The sequence below is a fragment of the Mycteria americana genome, chromosome 3 (genome assembly GCF_035582795.1).
Source record: "Mycteria americana isolate JAX WOST 10 ecotype Jacksonville Zoo and Gardens chromosome 3, USCA_MyAme_1.0, whole genome shotgun sequence".
Lineage (NCBI taxonomy): Eukaryota > Metazoa > Chordata > Aves > Ciconiiformes > Ciconiidae > Mycteria > Mycteria americana.
The window spans coordinates 63,050,057-63,073,725 of NC_134367.1; the positions used below are offsets into that span (position 1 = coordinate 63,050,057).

General features: G+C 36.3%; 1 protein-coding gene across 5 annotated transcripts in view; it reads right to left on the reverse strand.

Annotated features, from left to right (window-relative positions):
* Positions 1-3,514: 3,514 nt before the first annotated feature.
* Positions 3,515-23,669, reverse strand: part of MED23 (mediator complex subunit 23) — a 40,776-nt gene continuing 20,621 nt past the window's right edge. For 3 of the 5 annotated variants that reach the window (XM_075498753.1, XM_075498752.1, XM_075498754.1), the window contains 17 exons: positions 23,007-23,152; positions 22,187-22,432; positions 21,879-22,021; positions 21,132-21,306; positions 19,293-19,456; positions 17,995-18,119; positions 17,299-17,504; positions 16,180-16,360; positions 15,046-15,216; positions 13,562-13,778; positions 12,675-12,911; positions 11,098-11,263; positions 10,031-10,103; positions 8,727-8,941; positions 7,747-7,867; positions 5,347-5,478; positions 3,515-4,636 (listed from right to left, as the gene is read on the reverse strand). In XM_075498753.1, coding sequence (XP_075354868.1) covers positions 4,463-4,636; positions 5,347-5,478; positions 7,747-7,867; positions 8,727-8,941; positions 10,031-10,103; positions 11,098-11,263; positions 12,675-12,911; positions 13,562-13,778; positions 15,046-15,216; positions 16,180-16,360; positions 17,299-17,504; positions 17,995-18,119; positions 19,293-19,456; positions 21,132-21,306; positions 21,879-22,021; positions 22,187-22,432; positions 23,007-23,152 — 2,892 coding nt within the window. In that variant the 3' untranslated portion in view covers positions 3,515-4,462. Of the gene's footprint in view, positions 4,637-5,346; positions 5,479-7,746; positions 7,868-8,726; positions 8,942-10,030; positions 10,104-11,097; positions 11,264-11,798; positions 12,486-12,649; positions 12,912-13,561; positions 13,779-15,045; positions 15,217-16,179; positions 16,361-17,298; positions 17,505-17,994; positions 18,120-19,292; positions 19,457-21,131; positions 21,307-21,878; positions 22,022-22,186; positions 22,433-23,006; positions 23,153-23,669 lie in introns of those variants that run through there. The other 2 variants (XR_012775268.1, XM_075498755.1) reach the window with 2 other exon arrangements.

The following is a 23,669-nucleotide window of genomic DNA, read 5'->3' on the forward strand; positions in this document are numbered from 1 at the left end:
TTTGATCTCATCCCCTCAAGTCTTCACCACAATAAACAATTCTGACCCAAACACAGCTTTACATTAGTCTATGTAGCTCTTCTCATGAGCAAAAATCATTAATGGAGTACCACCTTAAATCTGGAATGTCAAACTTCCAATTTATTTATAGAACAAAGATATGAAAGGATCAGAGCCCTGCACAATATGGATGAAATTATATACCTAGAAACTATTTAATAACATTGGGTTTTTTCCCTGTGCCTGCATGGCCTCCTTCAGTCTCTCCTCCTTCATACAGCTCAGCCTTTTGCTTCAAAGGCATCTGGGTTGCTTTGAAAATTTCCCATGCAGCACTATGTGGGGGCAATTAGGTATGGGGGCATTTCAGCTTTTTAATTAAAAGTTAAACTATAAAGCAGACTGGCCCTGCCCAGTGCTGAAACAGGGTTAGGGCAGAACTATAGATCCTCTGCTTTTGATGGCTGACAGGAACCCATTGCATTCCTCTCACCAGGACACAGACAGGATTCCCTCACATTTCAAGAGAAAAATATAAGAAGGTGCCCATTTATCTTTAAAACAACTCACTCCTAGTAAACTATTAAATCTGACATCAAATGCACACCACCAAGTCACAGAGCGGTCTCTGTGTGAAACACTAATGAGGTGAAGGACCAGACTTGAACAGCACTACAATTCACAAGAGCTTATACAGAACAAACATACAGCAGAAGGAAGGGGAAGAGGAGGGAAAAAAAAAAAAAAAAGACCTTTCTTCCGATTCAAATGATTAGAAGAAAGGATGGAGAAACACAGTGGTTTCTCTCTGACCACTGCTAATAGCAGATGCGCAAGTGAAAAAATAGGGGGTTGGATGGGAACCTCTCCATGTGGGGTTTCTGGATCCTAAACCAGAAAAAGAAGTTTGTGCCTTACTGAGCTTGTATTTGCTGAAGGAACAAAGGCACAGCGGAAACCAAAAACATTCTCTGCCTTTTGGAGCTGCAGAGGATACTGCAAATTAAATACTGCATGAACGTTTTATTCAAATATTCATTCACTATTGTAAGATTACTTTCCGCACTAGGTATGGTGGGGGTAAGCCCATCTTGTAGAGAGTCACAGGAATAAGTGAATTCAACAGTCAAAGCAGCCATTTACAGTGACACTATCTTCATTTGGTGCACCTTCAGAAAAGGCTGCATGATTTCCAGGATGGTCTGCCAAGCCACAGGTATTTATTTATGTCCTAAAAAGTCTTAGTGCTAAAAATCAAAGTCAAATACACTGTTCTTATCTATTGCTTATGTTTTGAGGTGATTTAAGTACAAAAATCTCTCATCAACTCTGGTAACTGTTGCATGCATCAAGAGATTGGCTTTAAAAAAAAAAAAAAATCCGTGACAATTTTGAAAGATTAAAAATCTTTGTATATGATTGGAAGATTTTGCAAATCCTATAGCTCTAGGGAGTCCTCCAGCAAACTTGTTTATGAGAAAGAGAAATAACAAAGCATATTTTAAACATCAAGGACAACAGTGTAGTATGGCTTCTAAGTTGTTAAATCTTGGATCAAAATGTTGGTAGATCCAAGGAAGATCTGAGTGTTCAGGATGTCGCATTATACACACAATCAACTGAAGGTCAGATTAGATTTTTTGAAGAAATCTCCCTCTGGTGGTTAAAGAGGGAAAACAAATTTTTTTAACCATCTGTTGACTCAGCCAGCCATATTATAATAGACTGTTCAAGTCTTACTAAGTAAATATTCTCTGTAAAAGTCAGATGAGGTGGAGGAAGCCTGGTACTATTACGTCCACTCCATACTGGCTACCTGTAATTTAGAATACAAAAAACCCTAAAAGCCAGAACCAAAACCTCAGACTTAAGTTTCCCCTCACTACTCACAACTGCTGTGAGTTCAGCAGAGGGCCAAATGCAGTATTTTGAATTTTAAAAACCAGCCATACAACAGCCATAATCAATGACAAACATACATCTGAAATTACATTGGAATTTTGTCTTGCTGTGCTAGTACTTTAGAAAGTAAATTTGGTTATCTGAGTTTTAAAGGGTAAATTATTTAACTCAAAGAAATCATCATTAAGAATTCATTTTTAGACCAGTACAGCTGAAGATGCAAGTGTAGATTTTAGCAGAAGAGACACCTTATTTCAACTACTGGGCATTCAGCATCTTCAGAAACCTTGGTGAAACCTTCAGAAACCTTTGCAGAGAGTGAGTGTGCATACTTAGAGGAAGAGACAGTCTTCCCTTTGCATTTTGTAATATGTGAACCATGTAAATCACTAATTCTGCTAGGTAAGCAAGGGCTCAGGGTCCTGATTTGTAGCACTGTTAGTGGGATATACAGCCTTTAAGCTCTAAGTCAAAAGTTCAAATGTAGTCCAGTATTGATGAAACACAAGATTTTCAATGATATGCTAGTGCCAGCCCAGCTGTGCCAAATCACCTCCACATAGTGCAAGGCCAGTGTATTAAAGCTGAATGAGGGAGCTGTTTTTATATGCTGCTGTTGCCTGCCACTGCACTAAAGAATTTAATTTTCCAGTCCTACAAGAGAAAGGAAAAAACAAACCAAAACAAAGAACACCCAAAGCTTTAAAGAATTCCAACAGCTCTCATGATTTTGCTTCTGAAGACAGTTATCCAACTTCCTCGATACTCTCTAAAATCCCAGTGACTGAGAACAGGTGCTAGTTTAAATATTAAAAAGGACACTCTGGGTCCCACATCAAGCACCAAAACTATTTCAATACGAAAAAAGACAATTCAGAAAGATGCCTGTGGTGTTAGCATTAGCTCAGTTAGGATATGCACGCAGAATAGCCATGAAACATTCTGTTTCTGCTTTTCTGTTTGTGTGCCCAAAAACTGTTTAGGAAGAGAAAGAAGTCTTAAACACATAGTTTCACTGCTGATATAAATTTGCAAACCCATGACCTGAATTTTGCTTCTCAAGTCTGCCCCAGAAAGCCTACGGGAAGGCCTGTACAGAATGGTCCACTGGATTTTTGAAGACCAACTATGTTCATCTTGTTATCAAAACTGAGCCCAATGGTATTAGTGTTACTCGACTCTGGAATGGAATACAAGAACTTTTAAACCAAACGTACAGCATATAATAGGCAAACGTTCTCCTTTCAGACTATAAATTCATTGAAGAGAACTCACAGTTCTCTGTTACTCAGATTACACTTGGCAGAATTTAAGATCAAAGTACAATACAAATGACAGCAGTTTCCAGCAATCCAGGTCTGCTGTCCTTCAAAAAAGACAAAAAACTTCCACCCATTGAATCAACATCTCCTTTTCATAACTGTTAAATTTTTACAGAGAGGTATAAATCAGACCTGACCTTACTAATGTGGACTCTATTTGTACGGGCTAAAATTGGCATTATTGTAAAGCTGATAGAGAACTTGGGACATGGAATTATACTTGCTATGGTCAATCCTTATTTTTAAGGTAATGGGTATGGAAAATAAATAAGCTTAACAATACTAACACAGTCTCTTAAAGTGTTCTTTTTTTAATTAAAAAAGTTCGTCAAACAAGATGAGTATTTACAAAACATTGAGCCTTTCAATTCTGTTATCAAAACCTGCTGAACACAGTACACATAAAACTTAAAGCAGAGTATCATACAAATCTAAAATATAATAAAATATCAATAAAATTCATGTGATTGACTTAATAAAAACTACTCCATTTCCCAAATAGGAAAGATAAAATATGAACCAGCACAGCTTGAACTGAATATGCAGACTTCCAATAGATTCATTAGAGACAGCCTCTGGGTAGTAATCTAACAGTCTAGTAATCGATTACTACCCATGGCTCATCTGTTGAATGTAAACTGTACATACAAAATTTACAGATATTTTCAAAGGCTCATTCTTAGTCTTTGGAAAGATGTTATAATTAACTCCATACAATTGATGCAACCTCTCTGTCTAGGAGCATTTCTATATAAGGGCTTAACTTGTCTGCCCAAAAGACAGAAAGAATTTAAATTCTTCTGTTGGACAAAAAGAATAGAAATTTTTAATAAGGCAGAACCCAAATTTAAAAAGGCCATTTTCTACCAGGCTACATACATTGAGTGTCTTTTCTCATCACATACAGAAAGAAAGGAAAAATCCAGACGACTCAAACGAGGATAGGGAGCAGGATATTGTAAACTCTTCAGAAATCCATGCATTTGCTTGCAGAGAATCTTTACTCAGTGCTTTCAGAGAAAGGCAACAGGTACCTCATCTAGTGTCCAATATAAATAGGTAAGAAGACTGGCATGCATAGCGTTAGACAGCTTCATTATGCAAAAGAAAACAAAGCAGAATCTGTACATGGTTCTCTTTCCTTTTATACAGCATACCAGATTTCAGATCAGCTGATCTTTCACCTTGTTCAGTAACAGAAGGAAGCCTTCACATCAAGGCCAGCTGAACACTTCATTTCACTGTGTTACTGGCAAAGCAACATTAACAGGCACTTGGCTAGGCTGTTGTGCTGGTGACCCATTATTGAGAGGCTGTTGTGCAACAGCAGCTGGTTCCATTTTGCTGATGTGTGTTATGAAGCGTAACCGAAGTTTCAAAGCTGGTCTTAAATTACAAATTATTTTTTCAACCTGTTTAATAAAAAAAAAAAAAAAAGACAGAGATACATTTGGTAAAACAGGATTATTTTGACATATGTCGCTACTGTACACAAACATCACATTAGCACAATGAAAAAAGGAAAAAGATCTAGTAAATAGTGGTATTTATGTTACTATTTTATTTACCATGTTAACTTCTGGACCTCTTCTGATAACTAACCTTAAAAAAAAAAAACCTTGCTGGTGTAACAGTTGTACACCAAAGCTTTGCAAAACAAGTCACACAACTGACACTTTTAAAAGTCCATACTGTTATAAACTAAACTTAAATTGGGTGAATGATTTTTTACTGAACATGGATGCGTTCTTGCTTTTGTCACATGTCAAGTTATATTAATGAATCAGAAATTAGGTAAAAACTTAAAAGATACAGATTGAAATGAGGAAAAATTATGAAGCATCCAATAGCTTTATTTCTAGTGATTGCTTTAATAATAGCACTTAAAGCACCCTCAAGCTACATCTTACATTTCAGACTACAGAAATTCATCTTGAAATCTGAGATACCTTGCCTACTGTATCTGAGGATTTTAAATGTGTAGAAGTGCACCAAATTCCTAATTTGCATATAGAGACTAGTCAATTGTTAAGCATTTTTTTGTACTGCTACCTATGAAAATAATTCATTAAAAGATTAAATTGCTATATGGGAAGAAAGATAATCAAAGTTGTTTACTTACTTGGTCTTTCACACTGTCGCCTGTAAACATATACTTCATATGATACAAGAAGTCACATATAGGATCCATGTAGTTCAGGTGTGAGCTATATCGATCTGCATTCAGAAGCATTTCATAAAATGCCACTCCAATCTGTTTCCACAGACACAAAAAGCACCCCAAATGAAAACATCTTTTAAAATGCTTTAGAGTAGAAACACAGTTAAACACTGTAAGAAATATATGTACTGTTTTTTAAGTATCTGTGATTCCTAACTATTTACTTTCTTGCAAGGACAAATGGGCAGGTCTAACTCATCCCATTATGCTTAAATAAATGATCCCATTTTCCCAAGTTAACTTCCAGTGAGTGCAATGATGGTGTTTCGGTACATGCTATGTAATTAGTGCTTAAAACATCATTGACTGCAATATGGTTTGAGTAAGCGCCTACAAAATTTGGAAAAGTAGACCTTAGTAAATAACTAGGAAAAGTTTAGCACAAGATTTTGAGTCTTGCAGAGAGAAGACATTACAGTTTACTGCATTGAGCTTTGACCAATTCAGCCCCGAATTAGCCAGGCAGTTGGACTAGATGATCAGTGTAGGTCCCTTCCAACTGAAATAGTCTATTCTATCTAGACTCCAGCAAGGTCTTCAGTAAATACATACAGTGCATTTTAATGGGTCAAGCATTCTCTACAAAGAGTTTACAACTACAATGTTTGAATACACTTACTAAGGAAGTGTTGTGTGCAAACATATGTACGCCTATGACCATTTAAAAATGGCAGTGTGAAACTTGAACTTTGTGCTTGGTCGTTTAAGTCACCATAGTTGCTGCCCACTCTGAGGGCAGTAACTCCTCGCAATTTCTTCACACTGAAATCAACTCCTCGCAAAGAAAAAGGAGCAGTATGGAATGTTAAGAAGCAGGAAAGATGACAGCTTTTTAACTTTTCTTGTATTTTGGCTCAATACAGAGAATGCAGGCACAGAAAAAAAACAACTTTCTTCCTGACAGAGGAAGGAAGAAACCAGTCAAAGCAATACTTACAAGCTATTTATAGTACTATACAGGAATCTGTAAAATCATACTGATCCATGCCTAAACAGTACTTTCTGTTGCTCTCCAGTACTTTTACTTAAGCACTGCTTTATGAAAAAACTTTTTGGAGTGACTTTTATTGTAGCTTTAAGACAAAAAAAAAAAAAAAAAGAAAAAGAAAAAAAGAAAAAGAAAAAGAAAGGAAAAAACCCACATTCCTACAGAATTACATATGTATTTTTTGTTTCGTACTTCCAAAGTATACTTAAAAAGAACCAGAAAAGGCCGTAACTCAGGGGCAAAACTGAAGGAAATATGTAAACAAGTATACAGAAACACTGCCATATGATTATTTAACTACCTTATACAGTTTCTTACCATATCCTGCGTTCATGATATATCCAAAACCCTGAGTTTTGTAACTTCTGTTCCCTTCTCCCACTGTGTATGCATTGCTACACTTTTTGACTTCTTCGCAAAACAATGTATGCAAACTAAATATTTTAGAAAGAACTGGGCAGGGGGGAGGGAGTTGCAGCACAGGAACTAACGGGGACCTAAGAAGGTTAAGAGTGAAGTCCCCAGCACAGGCATTGGTAACTGGGGATGAAAAAGTAATCAGTGGTGGTGATAGACCTATATGTTATGTTGGTCAGACTTGAGAAGGATACAAGATGCATACTTGACATGTAGGCTTTGTGTATATTTACTGACAGCATAGATATTTAAAGACTTAGGATTCCCAGGTTAAGCTGTTCTTTCTAGAAGGGTCTATGCTACCTGCCATTTTTCAGCTCACCTGCCTACTGGCCAGCTCCATCTCTTTTCTCCTCCCCTACCCTTATCCACATTGATATGAATGTGAGAAACAGCTTGTGCTCCTCCATCCTCACAATTCAGCTCTTGCATACTTCCTTCCCCTGCACAGAAGCTTTTAAAACAGGCAGTAAGTCTGATGCATATTCTGCAAGCAGTTTGAGAACCGAAGAAAGCATGTCTTGCTTGCGATTTTGGGGGTTGTATTTTTGTTTGTTTGTTTTTTGTTTTGTTTTGTTTCTGTTTGCTGTTGTTGTTGTTCTGGGTTTTTTTGTGGGTTTTTTGTTTTTGTGTTTTTTTTTTAAAAAACAAAACAAAACAAAACAAAACAAAACAAGGTGCTAGGTGTTTTATCCTGAACCAAGCTGACAAGATTTCAGTTCACTGGGTAGCTGAGTACCAACTCAGCAATTCAGATCCTTGACAATACTATTTAATTTGTACAGAATTTAATTCTCAAAGTTTATCAAAGATCTCTATCAGATTCTGCCTTGTAATATAATTGCTAAGTTAAAATAATATATAGTGTATAAAGTAGACCAAGAGCTACACTTTACCTCTATCATGCATCGTGTCCTCTCCTGCTGGAACCGTTGTAGAAAAGGACCAACAAGGTGGTAAACGTAGAGTAACTGAAACTCTGTTTTCACTATGGGTATCAATACTTCTGTGAGGAACCTGTAGTATTTCAAGACACTTAATACTTCAACTGGAGGTTTTTGGTTTTTTTCCTTCTTTCCCCTACCCCAAATTCTAGCCAAAACATCACATTTTCTCTCACAGATTTGGGCTTTCATTTTAGAAAATACAGTGTAGTTGTGCAAATATTAGTTATTTCAAATATTAGTTATTTCAGTGAAGCTCTAGAACATTTCCAGGCATTATTACTGGCCTAGAACAGGCAACAATTCTAAGCTCAGCAGAATGCTACACACAGTCAAAAAGCTGTCCTCTGATGTTTTAACACTAGCCTTAAATCAAGGTTCAGTATTAACTGAGAGGAATACATCATACCACCTTCATTTTTGTCCAATATTTCAAGACTTAGTAAGTGAAGTCTGTTAGTTCTCTCATTAACATGGCACTGGGGAAAGTCTAATCAACTTTTTAATGCAGTCGTATTTTTCACTTGCTTTAATGATTAAGTGGACCACTACAACATCCTTCAGTCAGCAAAGCATCTCAACTTGCAGCTAGAGGGTACTTCCTAGAATTAAGGATACATTTACTGATTACATTTGATGCTTTAGGAATATGCTAAATGGTTTAAGAAAAATTGAAATTAATAAAAGCTAATGAAGATAAAAAAGGCTCATTAAAGGCAGTCACACTCTAGATGAAAGCCCCGAAGCTTAGAGATAACAAGAGTTATGTCAGTGGAAGAGGGAGCTGGAAAAAAACTTGTGATCTATATGGTGAGTTTTGGAGCTCCCCTGTACATATTTGCTGGTATAAGTGCTACAGGTACAGCTTTGTTATCTACAATATGCATGGAATTTAAAAGATAGATTAAATCATCAAATATCATTACACCTACTTAGGAATGAGAGAAAGCTGTCCAATGCTAGAATGATGCCAGACAGCATGTGCCAAAGCCAAAGTGTAGCTACAACTCATCTCAGAGTAAGACTGGTGACATGCTGTGAAGTCAAACAGCTGGAATGGGTAACCAACCCACTCTGTTTCTGACGTCAAGCTGGGACTGTTGATAACGCTCACAATGCGATCATGGAGAACAATCCAGTACGGCTCCTGGAAAAAACAAAAAGTCAGAATTGCTTCTGAAAAGAACACCATCTAAGACAATGCTTCCTCATCTCTTTCTAGTATTATTGCATTTCTAAAATGTTTTCAACTGCCTGACAAACATGAAATTTAAGAAGCACAATACAGAAAGCATCCATGTTAGTGGATGTGGCACACTCAAGGGTGAGGCATTATCAAGACATATTTCATTAATTTAATTATTTAGCTAGCTAATATAAAGGTCTCAAAAAGAAGCAGAGCAGAGGCAAAAAGCCTTAATGGAAGGAGACTGAGAATTTTCTGAGTACAGGCACAGACAGACCAAAAATCTAAGATGGAAAGAGGAAACAAAAAAGGTATAGAAGTCAAAGAATACAGATGAAGATGCAAAGAATACAGATGAAGATGCAAAGAGATGGAACAGGAAGAATAACAAGAAGCATTATAAAAATAATAAGGATTAAATCCATGTTAGCTTTCTTCCAAGAAAAGGAACCATTTTGTTGGGGGAGAGAAGTTGCAAGGAAAGGGTAACTGTTGCACATATAAGCAACAGGTAAGCAAGATAAAAATTATTCAGGCATTCCTGGTCAGGTATCAAGAGTCATTATATTTCGAAGATCAAAGTTTCTACTGATGCACGAACTCTAATACTACATACATTTGTTTTTGCAGTTTTAGACACGTGTCATTTACATGGTTTAAGAGATACAGGGTGTGCATGTGCAAGCATTAATAGAAAATTAGCTTTGCATCAGAACCCTTATAGGCCTTCTTATTTCATAGTTCCAGTTCTCAATTAATACTACACAGGTGGCATTTAACTATGTTTTTAAACAGGAGTGATTTACTTCTTTTCACCCTAGCCTCAAAACATAACACAAAACCAGAAAACCTGGTCAATTTTTCCATGCGGGAGGAAGAGATGTTTCTCAAACACGCAAGTAGCCTTCTGAATAGCTCCCTGCGGAACCTACAGATGTTGGCTATCACATTGCAAACTGTGGAATTTTTTACAACATACAATAGAAAGATGATAAACCTTACATGGAAGGAGATTTTTTTTTTATTTTAAAATACAACATATTGACTCACTGGTAAAGCTGTGATAATTAGTCCGATTGCATTCATCCAAGCTGTGATATTCTCTCTTGGCACCAGGGGTTGACTAGAAACAGAGGAAAAGAAAACTGAAGCTCTGAAATTCACAATTGCAATTTGTGCTTCTGGTGCACCTAAAGACAAGGTATACTTATGCAAAGAATATTTCTCAAGTTGAGAGAACTACACACATACAGGTATTTAGGAGAGCAAACAGACTGTATAAATGCCATTGTGACGTTTCTTGCAAAACTTTGTTCAGGCATGATTTTGCATTAGTAGATTCAAAGGCTATTATCACGCTGTTCTGCCTACCGAATAGGCTTTGGTGATTAAGGGTTACTTGTCCCTTTATTGACTCCTTCCCTCCACGTGCCCCAAACAGAGCTAACAATAATATATTACGAAGCTGAAGGAGGCTGAAACAAATCATTTCAGTTTGTCACTGCTCAAAGATGACATGTGAATCATCAAGAATACCAGGTCCTTTCTTTCACCTACTTTTACCAGTGGCTGAGCAAGAAACAGCACTACAGGTCAAACTTAACAGATCATGACAAAAGGCTAGCCTTGGCACGCCACTCTGTTTCAAAATACTTCTGATTTTACATTAGCATCAGGAGGATTCAGAGTCCTACCGAATGCTTCCTGCCCTTCTTTGCATTGAAAGATGATGTGATATTAACTGATGAAATGTCCTCCTCCCAGCACAGCTGAAAGGAGAACAGACTTTTTCCAGCCTCTGTGCCACTGAACCCACTGAACAAGTTCTTTGCCTGGGCGAAGTCTTCCCTCTGTCTTTTAAGGGGATCATGCTGAATCAACTGTTCCTGAAGCACACACAATCCACTACAGCACAGAAATGCAACACTTTTTCTGATCAATTTTTCTGATTGATCCCTATAGCCTCGTTTGTCCTCCAAAAATACTTTATATATAAAACTTAAAGTACTTAATTAAAAACTTATAAAAACCGAAGAAAATTAGTATCACAGACTACCTTAGCAATCTCTAATTACGTATTATATATTGCAGAAAACAGTTTCAGAGAGCCAACGTACCTCTTCAGCACAACATTCAGTAGTGCATTGCCCACATCCTTCCCTGGAACAACCAGAGCCATGAGCTCAACACAGGTAACATGGAGAGCGTGGGCAGCTGGGTTAGGAAACTCATTGAACCTCCAGTCACAATTCGGAAATGGACCAGGTGATTTGCCTGCCATAGGTGGCAACAATTAAGGAAAAAAAGCTGCCCCAACATGGACTAGTGTAAGCAGCACACTGCTTAAAAATATATGTATATACCACACATACTAAGTTGAATTGAAATGAAACATAAGTTACTGAGAACAAATAAAATAACCACATTTCATAAAAATAAGACATACGGACAAAAGTATGAATATAAGGCAATGATAGTCAATCACTGAAGGACTTGCATGAATACATAGCTATAAATATATCACACACACAAGGTCATGCAGAGGATAAATGTGCCTGATTAAGAGGTGGAAAAAAACAACACCAACCATCTCATTCACCATCTGCTTCCAAGACAAGAAGATGAAAATAAGAAGAATTTTCTACTCTGCATAATCTGAAACCATTAATTTGCTTCAGTATAAGATCTTCTAGCAGACTTCTAGGGTGACATTTTATGCAAAATGAGCACCTGCTTAGTCTCTGAAAATATTCTACTTTCCCAACCAAGGCTAACTCATTTGAGCTACATATAGAAACCATCTCGAAACACACTGTTAACATTTGCATAAAAGTAGGGGTTTATATAATTTTAGCTTTCTTGAAAGACATTTATTAGATCTCTCTAAAGTTACACATAAAAGAAAGGCAAGTTCGGGAAGAGGAGTGAAGGAAGACACATAACATCCAGAAAATTGGTCAATTCCCATAAAGATGACCCAGAAAGAAGACGAAGTCCAGGGAGATTCCACTAGTGCTATTCTCTAGAACATAGCTGCATGGGTTCACCAGCTATTTCCACAGAAATTTAAATCAGCTGTAGTCATAATTGTAAAAATTAAAAGGCAGCAATTAAGAAAATGTAGGTTTACATTAAAAATATAACTTCTAGCTTTTCGCTCCTAAAAACCAGATTCTCAGCAGTTGCTAACAGCAGATAGACCTATCTTCAACTAGACACAGATAGTTATATACCATCTTAATTGTGGCACTGTTTACAATATTTTATTCTCAGTAATATTGATAATGGCATTAGAAAAAAGTAATCTCATTTTCTACATTTTTTTAAAATACTCATGCTTTGTATCAAGCTGATATTACATGGCAATTAGAATTCAATTCAGAATGCATAACATCAGTATTTGTATTTATAAATGATGCATTAAGCAGTGAAATATTTATACAGCTGTACTGTACTTTGTTTTCACCATATCTTTCAAGATGTTTTTACTAGGGCAGCACAGTTCCTGTGTAGAATAAAAAAAAAAAGTACATTGAAGTAAACTAATATGAATTTAGACTGATATATGCAGCTAAATAAAGACTCCAAGCTTTATTTTTTATCTGAATAGATGGAAATCGAACTTTATATTTTGATGAAATGAAGCTATAAGACATTGGCACAGCTTACTTAATGCAAACTTTAAGAAGGATATTGTCTACTAGTCTTCCAATGAGTTTACAATAGTAAGTGTCATCAGGAATCCATGGATTATCTTCTCGGGCATTCATAGCACATTTGAGATAAGTATCACTTAGACACCAGCCTAGTGGGCGATTATCTTTGAGAGAGCCAATTATGGCATGAACAAGTTTTCTCTTGAGGTTTGTGCGCTCTCTGAGATGCCTCTCATAATAATGAAGAGTGTTGTACAGGTAGGTCACTGGACGGTCTGCCAAGAAGAAAAGGAAAACAACAAAACCCAGAAATAACTTCCAACATCACTGTTATGTTTATGGTGGCAAACATAAAATTAAAATCAACAGCTCTACAAGACTAAGTTGTATGTATCTAAAAACAGTGCATATGGAATTGACTCACATTCTTTATTTCACTATACTCTATGACATTGATTTTTCTTTGTCTTGTACATATACTTTAATGTGTGTGCAGAAGGGTAGGAGTCGAGCAAAGAAAATCAGTATTACTAACAGTTCATATCTTAATAATACTAATATATTTGTAAGTAAACTGTCTAAATCATCTCTTCATATACAAGGTATTAAATAGGAAGAATCCAGCTGTGAAGTCACAGTAAAGAAAGAATATTGTCTGGGAATAAACATAGCAATGACATCTATACTAAAACTTATTATAAAAGTACAGTTAAAAAAGTGTTGAAAAAAAAGCAAGTTCACTGTTAGTAGGCTGAAATTCACTAAATAGGCATCGTACTTCTCTGTGGAAACATACACAGGGCTTACAGAATAGGAAAGGATTAAAACACTGCTGTGCTAGTAGATGAAAAGTATGAATGAAAGAGATGAAAGAGAATAGAATGACTGCAACAGGAATAAAAGTCTGTATTCACAGATAACTTACCATGGAATTTGTATAAACCTCCCAGATGATCCAATAAAGTTTCTAGTGATTTGGACACTGGAAGCAATTCCAGAAATCTATGGATTACAATGTCAAACACTGGCAGAAAGCGCAGGCATACATTTCCAAAATAAATTGGTAGGTACTGGGGCTGGATCTGAACTGGGGGATTGACTTGCTCTGCCAAGCCTTCAAAATACAGTTTTTCAGGATATTTCTGGAGGGAAAGAAATCCAACAAAATCAAAAGCTCTTTTCGTAAAAGCAGTACATTAAACATTCAGCATCTACATTGCTTTAAAAAGACACTTCTTAACCCTCATTATCACATATGAATGCAGTGAGATGATTTCACTGTAAAGCTTACTGAATAAAATGCAAGTCTGAGTTAAATTATTTAGTTATTAGACTAGTAGATAACAACTTCTTCAGAAAAAAACAAAACAAAACAAAGCTTCACCACCAAAGTGGGCGTAAGAGAACATTAAGCATCCCAAGGCAAAGCTGAAAGCAGCCAGTGCTTATGTGTCCCTTGTCAAACATTTTAAGAGAAAACCAAGGGGAAATCAGCACTACTGTAAGTTTCTGCATCATATACTGAATCAGAACACTAGAAATAATATGCATGTAATAACTCCCTGGGAAAGAACTGGAGTGTACTCAAATACCAGATGAGTACAGCTGAAGGCTGAGCTTATAGTGTTTTACCTGTGACTGAAATTTCTATATGCCAGACTGGGTCTAGTAACTATGCAGCCATATCAGAGCACTTCCTAGGCTAATATAATTTGCTTCCCTGCTACCCTTACGCTTTTAGGCACTGTTAAGACACTGTACAGCTAAAGCAGAGAGCTAATATAGACCAAATAGCTTCTGGATCAGAACTAGATTGTAGGTGTTTAGCTACATGAGAGTTTGCTTGTATCTATTTCATCTCAGTGTTGATTTATCTTCTGACAGAACACTCGATTGGTACATCCTTTTCTAGCCAGCAGAAGCCACTATATTTACAGCAGCATTAAAATCTCAGCAATTCCCTTCCCTAACATATCAGGATATCATGTTCTTGCCACACAGGAGATGGAAAAAGCTTTAATAATTAGGAGAAAACACAGGTTTAAGTATTGTTACAGTCATAAAACACCAGAAGGAAATACCTTCTCCCTGATGCACAAAAACTCTGTTCTAAATGAATTTCAGTAAAACCAAGATTTTTTAAATGATTGGATTTAGATGAGCAAGAATGAGTTTCCAACCAACTCTTCAGCTGCTTCTATCTTTGAATATCACTGCATTATCATTTTAACGTTATTACATAAACATAGTGATTTTTTATTTTTTTTTAATACTAGCTCAAATAATGACTTACTATGTAACTCCAAAAATTGACAGAGCTGTCCTGTCATTTACAGGACAAAAGACACTCTGGCTGACCTCAACTCCACAGAAAGTATTACAATAAAAGAATTTTATTTGCTTGGATACCTTGTGATAACTCATATGCTTAGTATGCCAGTCATTCTGCAGCCAGTGCTCCGGAGAATTCTCCTTCACAAAATCACTCACTCTGTTTCTGAAATCGTTAGGCTTCAGTAAGAGTAATTGAATTATGAAGTAACAGACTTGAGCTTCATTTCCTTCATGACTACGCATAGCCTTAAACAAAACAGATCAGAAAACATGGAATTACAGTTGACACTGCTGTCTGCTTTATAACACCTAAACATTGGCTAGCAAATTTGGCTGCACATTAGGTACATCTGCACACAAATTCACATGGAACATACGGTCTTTCAACCCTATTTTTCAAGTGAAGACACAGAACAGAGGCAGGTTCAATCACCTCCTGTGAAAAGTACCCATCACATTTTTTATTCCATAGGTAGAAAGTCTTACAAACTCCTCAGTGATAGCACATTCTCCAAGAATTCTAGCTCTCTTTTAGCTGTCAGTTCTCTTACTGAAAATAACCAATTAATGATAATGAAGTTAAGATTGCTTCAAACTTCTGGCCACTCTGACATGTTTGGACTTCAGTTTGAAAACCAAACTAAAATTCAAACAACCAGCTTTACATTAAGAGGAGAGTTTAAAATATAAGTAAAGGATAATTACTGAAGGAAAATTTAATTCTCTCTAGGTGAGTTGTGCTTTATTTTGTAGGATAACCTGGAAAGACAGAGAATGCCATTTCTCTCCCACTTTTCTGATGGAACAGGCTGAATTCTACACAAAGAAAGCATACTCTAATGGGTACAAGATTTTCCATTTGCTTCTGAATCATGGCATACCATACCCCTTCTACCTTTTCAGGCTGCAGAAATAGTTGCACAGCTCTGAGGTCAGAGGCCCACAGCACTAATAACAACATTTACTAATACCAATTCAATGGTTGCCATTAAATAACCAAGAAAAGCTTCCCGTGAAAATTCAGAGAACTGTAAGACTTTTAGTTTTATGTTGCTTACAGAAGTAATCTATTATTTTACTTTATTATTGGGTTAGCAAATAGTCACTATTTAAAACCAATGCATTTTTAAAAAGATTGCTCCCACAAAAGTGAGAGAAAGCAGACTCTGCGTGAAGAACTGGCATCGTATCTTCTACAGCAATACTTACCAAACACAGTATCAACCTATCCAGTGTTACAATGTTGTATTTCCATACCATGTCATTGAGAATCTCAATACATTTATTGAGCTGCTGGCCTCCTGCAGAGGTAGAGAATTCATACACCAAGAAATCTGCAAATGTCCTGACATGTGCCACCAGAGCTCTGGCCCCAATTCTTTCTAACACTCTAGCAGGGAAGAAGAAAAGAAAAAAAAAAAAAAAAAGGAACAAAAAAAAAAGTATTAAGAAGAGTAACAATTGCAACTGATCTATTTTAGAAGAGCTGGTGGGTTTTAAATACAACTGTCTTCAAACAAACAAACAAACAAACAAAACAAACGCCCCTCCCTTTATTAAGTGAACTTAAGAAAATCCCAAAGCAAAGCAAAAAAAAAACCAACCTCAGAGCAACGGAATTCCAAAGTCTGGATACTAATCAGAAGAAATGCTTCAAGTTCACCAATTCTTATGTATAATATTCTTCCCAAACCCCATGCTTTAGTTATGCATTTTTAGTTATGCGGTATGTGTTTTAATATAACCATAGCATTATACTGGTATTTCCTCATTGCACTGAAGAGTAACACATGCTGTCATAAATATTAATTGTTTCAACAGACCTAACAAAGACTGAAAAGAAAGAATCTATTTTTCATGGCTGGAGCCGATGCTGTTACTACTGTGAACAAGTAAAAAAATTGTAGCACTAATACTTCTATGATGAATTTTCATCTTAATCCAACATTTGTTTTTTAAAAAAATATCTGGCCTTTATTTATGTATAAAGGCTAGCTAAATAAATGCTTTGTAATTTCTGTTTACTATTTCAGATTGCCTGAAACACTGCCATTACAAGTAAACTGCTTAATTCAAACACCTCACATCCTTGTCTCTTACCAGGAAGAGCATGCATTGCAGACCACTGTGTGGTGTAACCAATCTTAAACACTGCACAATTATTATGATATGCTTGCTAATACCTAGCTCCACTCCTTTTTTCCATGCTTTGCGTGCTCTGAATTGATAAAAAAAGTACAAATCAAGCTGCTAATGTACAAGGCCTATGTCCTCAGAACTGAGAATGTTGCTGTAATAACTTTGAAATAGCACATCTTTTAATCTCACCTGTAGCCAATTTGATTAATGTGATCAGTGTCTAACAACATCTTCCATAGGAGACAAAGGAAAAGTGGGGGTGAACCTTGCATAGAAAAGTGTGTGATTATATCATTCTCATTGGTCATAGACTTCCACTTTCGGTATTCTTCTTCCACATTCTTCTTCAAGTTAAAACGGCTCTCCTGAGGCACGTTATTCTGCTTGAAGAATACCTAAAATAAAGTTGGCTTTGCTGTGACTGAGAGCCTAGAACAAAACATTTGAACAGGCAAACTTTTGCCTGACTTAGCACCTTATGAGTTCCTACTTCCTCGTAAAATACAAACCTACTAGGTAGGGTTGTTGCTTCACTGTGACACCACAGTGACTGTTTTCTCACTAACAAAGCTACATGACAAATTGCCACAAGAAAAAAAGGCTTCTCCAACTTTTAAATTTCATTATTCAATTTTTAAAAGATCTGATTTACCTTCCACCAGAAGTATCAGTTGGCCAAATATGGCCTTCGAATATTCCAGGAGAAGCTAATGCATTTCTGAAGAAATAGTAATGTTACAATCATACTGCATCCTTTAGGGACTTGAGATTAATGTAGTCTGGACAGGGGAAGAATCTCACCAACTAGCAAAAGGCAAAGCATCTTGTTAAGAGAGTAAATTCTCTGTATTTCCAAGTATAAAATCATCAGCTTGAAACTATTACCTGCAGAGGAGCTGGAAAACAGCTTAGTGTATGTGATGCCCAGTTATGTGGAGTAAAACTCATGATAGTCTGCAATATATCCTTGCACCAAGTCCCCTGAATTGAATCAGAGCCTGTGAAAAAGTCTAGAAAATGGATTAATGATATTAGAATTTCACACAAAAAACCATTTCTTATAGGTATTCTTTTTGTAGTCACATGCATCAAGACTTTGCTAGTAAACAGGATTTCCTTTTTGGCCAACTTCTCCCATACCCTTTCTTTGAATCTTATTTACTCCATAGAACAAGCTGGATATTATCTTTTTTATGCTATTAACAATAACAAAATTATTTTTAGGTTTTGAGCTAGAAATGAAGCAATTGTGATTTTCAGATTTTATATTTAATTTCCTGTAATGACAGTAAGACACACTTTTGCTGATTAACTGACTAGACCTAAAAAAAAAAAATCCTGAGGAAGATAATGATGATGAAACTGCCAGATGCCATTTTATATTGCTTTAAAAAGGCTGCTCAGCAGTACCTTTCCCAATTACACTGTAGAAATAAAACACAAGCCTCAACCCCCCAATTCCAGTGTTGATTTAACATTAAAGGTTGAGCAAAGGTTAAAAAATAAAAAACCTAACACAAAGAAGTTCTTTCCCTTTCAAATCACCTCCACCAGTTTTTGTGAAATAGTGTTGTTCTAACTCGCCAGCAGGTCTCCAGATTAGAAGCATTAAAAAGGTGATAGAGAAAACATCCCCCTCAAAGCTAACAAAAACCTGACCCATGTCATTGCACATTGCTAAAACATCAAAACACGCAAAAAAAGCTTCCCCCTCTCCCTCCCTTCCCCAAGAAAGCAAACCCAAAACACACACTGCTTTTTCTTAAAGGTAAGCAGTAGAGGGGGTGGCTTCCATGAGTACACACTTGCTGTGAAAATTTCATGTTTTGTTTGGGTTTTTTTTTTTTTTTTTTTTTTTAAATGGCATGTATCAGTAATCAGTCCAAATGTTTAAATTTAAAATAATTAAACTGAAAATAAGACAGTAAAAAAACCTAGTCACACTGTATTCCTGTATAAAAATAAACTTTTAAACAATGTCCGATTTCACTACTACTTTAATAATAGCTTTCTGCCTAAAAACAAGTAGTTGGAAATTAAAATTATACTTTTTTCAAAACCAGACATGTATGGGATATGTGTGATGATTGGGTCATTTCCATGATATTCTATTGAGCAGTATTTTAGAAAAATGGCTTGACTACAGCTTTCACTTAGTTGTCACCTCACAGTATTGCTATTACCTGTCACATGTGTTGCCCTTGCTAGAGTTAAGATCAAAGCCCTGTTGAGTTCTTCTGATTCTGCTGAAAGAACTGTTTTGGGATCACTGAGGAATCGTGTAAACTGTGGTTGGACTTCTGAGCTTCCCAAAGCTGTGATTAGTCTTAGAGCAGTACTCTCAACGCTGAAAGAAGGAAACAGTCCAGTTAGCAAATAATGCTTACACTGCTGCTTTTAAGATTCCAAAATTACCTATTTTTCCTCCATTTTCTGCTTCAAATAATACAAAAACATTTGTTTTGAAAGTGATGTTCTTAACTTTTTGGAAAAGTTTGCTTTTTCCACTGTTTAATAAAATTGTTATCAACCATTTAAGTACTTTATTTTCAAATAAAGCCCTCAAATGTTGATTTAGTTAAAATTCCAGGTGCAGAGCCCCTGAAAAAGAGCCTCAAGTCTCTCCAATTTAGAGACCCCTTTTGTTATCTTTTGAAAGTCTTTGTCTAAACAAGGATACATAGATAAATAAATACATACAACAACAGAATAAAAAAGCATGAATAATGCATGGCAAGTTTCAAAGCTAACTATCACCTTGAAGAAGGCAGCACTAAATTGTCCTTATTAAAGAAATGAGGAAGTACTACTTTTGATTAAAAGCGCTTTATTTTCCAGTGCTCTATTTGGAAGCAGTTTTCACACCAGGTAGTTTGAAGTAACTTAAGAGACTTTTATAACATTGTGTCTTTGAAATGCCAAAGTCATAGGTTAGTTTACTCCAATCTAGTTGCATGCAGTGCTTATCAAAAGTGACTGATTAACATTCATATTTCACAGACTTAGATGACAAAACAAGATTTAGGTGAATAAAAAGAGCAAGATCTTGAATTTAAGGAAAAATTTGTCTTCACTTATTCTCTTTATTCTTGATAAAAGATAAACAACTGAGCAATTTGAATTTGGACTAAGAAATTATGGTGTAATTAATGTGAACTGATAATAATGAGGTTGCTCTGTCTCCCTCACATACACCTACAAGAAGTATTCTACTCAAAGAGTGAATGGACGCTCTTTTCCCCAACTTTTCTACAACAAACCCCAGGTTCTACATACAAACTGAATCTCATACCCTTCAACTTTTTTAACAGGAAGTTAAACTCAAAGCTTTTCCCTAGAATTAACTGCATATCAACTCTAGAGCTTCTTAGCTTCTTTAACCAGCTTTTCCATCTTTCTTGTATCCAAATTAGCCATTGTTTTATGCGTGGTTTACATTGACACACACCATTCAATGGAAGTGACACTTTTTTCTCCACTCAGGTTCACCTACAGCCACCATAGCTTTGCGCCAGCTCCTTTACAGCTGCAGGATGAAATCAGATTATTTCTCTGATCTGACTGAAAATTAACTTTGCTAAAGAATTAAGTGGAACCAGCTCAACTCTTGTAATGGAATTAAACATCCTCTGCAGGAGTAAGCAAGCACAGTCCTACTGGCAGACAAGCCAATCACTGTGACTACAAGTAGCAGGCATTGCCCTTTATCTCCAGTGCAAGCTCAACATTTGCCCGACACTTCCTGACGTGACAGTTCTGGTGTGCATTCCTGTGTTTTGAGCTCTGATGCTGCTGCCATGTCTGTGCAAGAGGCTGCCTTGTGCAAATCTGCAGAGTACTACTGCTAACATCTAACAGTATTTCTGAAACATGACCTGCTGAGATACCACAAAACAATTTAGCCTCAGAACTAAGACTGGGAAGTACTTATGTCCCATTTAAAACACAGTTCTCACACAGCTTTCAACATATGATGAAGGAGGAATCCGAGATTATGGTTAAACATGGTAACCATCACTCACCACAGATGAAGCTGGTTCTGATTAGTCTGTGGCACAGCAGCCAAGGAATGAAGATGGCTGAGCAGCTGGACTCTGTAATGAGGCTGGATGTGATGCATCCGATAGCTAAACATTTCTAGCAGAGTGTGCAAAATTCCCCATGCGTGAGATTTGAACACTGTTGGCAGGAGCTGACCTTATGAAAGAGAGTTTGTAAAGTAAGTTTTCCAAGTGATTACACTTTAAAATACAACTACAGAGCACACTGTGGATAGATGGTTATATTTAGCTGCAAGTCAGATATCTGATTTGAAAATTTTATTACCTCCAAAGAGTGCATGTGCAAGCGTTGTCTGAAGATGCTGTAAATGTGTAGAGCTCAATAATCGTTTGAATGAACATATACAGCAGACATGCAAATTATTTTAATGAGTGCAATTAAATATCATTTGCATCTAATTAAGTAACTTTTCTTATGATTTTCCATTTAGCATATTTTTGCACAACGCAGCATAACTAGGAAGGTCCTGACCATAGAAGTGATGGCATAAAGGGAGAGCAGCACACTCATCCAAAATTTACTGCAGGACTAGGATAACTATTACAATTTCTTTTATATTAAAATAGTTTATACATGTATTCAACATGCTTCATCATTACATTTTCATTTTTACTATGGTCTCTAGTTACCGTTAAAAGAAAATGCTACTGAACAAAAGGAAGGGGGGGGGGGGGAAGGGGGAGGAAAAAAAAGGTTTTCTTTCTTACTGATAAAGCCTTTGATGCCCAAGGACTCTATTTCCATATAAACCAACAGGCGACTATAGGTTTCCACAAGAGCAGGAGCCAAGGCCAGGCTAGATTTTGCATGAGCCAACTTAATTACCCTTGTAGCTATGCTATGAATCAGACTGAGGAAAGAGAGAAAGTATTTTTCAATCAAAAACAAGGACTTGAAAGTTAAGAAATTTATTAAGTAAATCAGCAGATCTATACATGACATATCCAGACACAAGAAACCTTTCCTGATGATAATAAGTTACAGGTTAAAAAGAAACTGTAGCTGCATACTGTACCTCATTTTGGCATGAACCGTGAGTGAGTCCAAGAGGTTCATTGGCAATGGGGTAATAGATCCTGATGCCATGCAATTAGTCCCTGGAAGAGGTATCCTCATGTTGCCATTTCCATAAATAGTCTCTACTAGTACACCCATTGGCAAAGTGAAACACTCTGAATTGGTTGAATAAGCATTGCACAACAGGGCAATCTTGTAGTCATTCATCTGTAAGCTTTTATTTCTTAAACTCTGTTGCAAAAACCTGCATGCCAAAGAGATTAAACATTAAGTGGAAAGAAACAAGCAGAATACACATGCATTCCAGGATTACAGCCACAATTACCCCAGCCAAAAATCCATTGTAAAATAGTAGAAAAAAAAAATATTTATTAATTGCACCACATCAAAATGACTACATCTTATGCCATAGTTCCACTGTGTTACCATTCTCCTATATCAGAGAAACACCTCATGAGAAAAATACACTTTAAAAAACACCTTTCCAGACAAAACTTAACCCAATGTACTGCTTATCCACACTTTCCAAACCACAGCATAATAAAACAAAGTAGTCAATTTGCTATCAGATCCTCCATCAATAAAAAAAGATTTATTAATCTGAGATGTAATATATTATTTCCATTAGCTGTATGCTAACAGCATTTCACTTTCTATGAAACATTTTGACTTTGAGCTCGCTCTTAGTCCTGCTTCATTCCTTTGGTAACCCTTATACAGCATCCACATACACAATACATTCCGAATACAGACTTGGAGCTTCCTATTCCATTATGTCTAGAGACAAATCAAAACATAACAAAGCCCCCAAAACTCACTCATGGTGAAGTTTAAGAGAATGAGGAATAGGAATCTGTAACTTGGAGTTGTCACTATGGGCCTTCCGATTCAGATGAATCCAAATACAGGTCATTGCAAAAGCATGAGTTGACTGGGGTTTGTTAATATCAGGTACAGGAATACACTAAAGAAAGAACACATGAATGTGACATATTGCATGTATTAATGCACAGAAAACCAACGTAGCCAGCATTCACAAGGTCAAGTTTTTCTTTTTCTGACTTGCAACACCATAAGCAACATTTTTAAAGAACAGATTCTACCCTTGTCTGTGTATGCAATTTTATGCAGGTCTCTCTGGAAGAGACCTGGACCTCAGTAATTATTCTGAAAAAAAATGCAAAACAAATAATCTAAGACCTCAGTAAATGGAAGTTCATGCTTAGAATATACAAATTCAAGGCATATATAGTTACAAAGCATACACTTTTACTCTCAGCCTCCCACTTATACATTATTCAGAAATCAGTTATGGTATGTGCTTCCACAGTAGGTACTCAGTGGTTCACCAGTATTTTCTGAAAAATCTAACTTGTCTAGCATCACCATTATACTTGAAGATTAATATACTTCCTAAAAAAAGGAACAGATACACCCCAAAATTCAAAAGGTTTTGGCTACAGGCTCAGGTATATTACTGC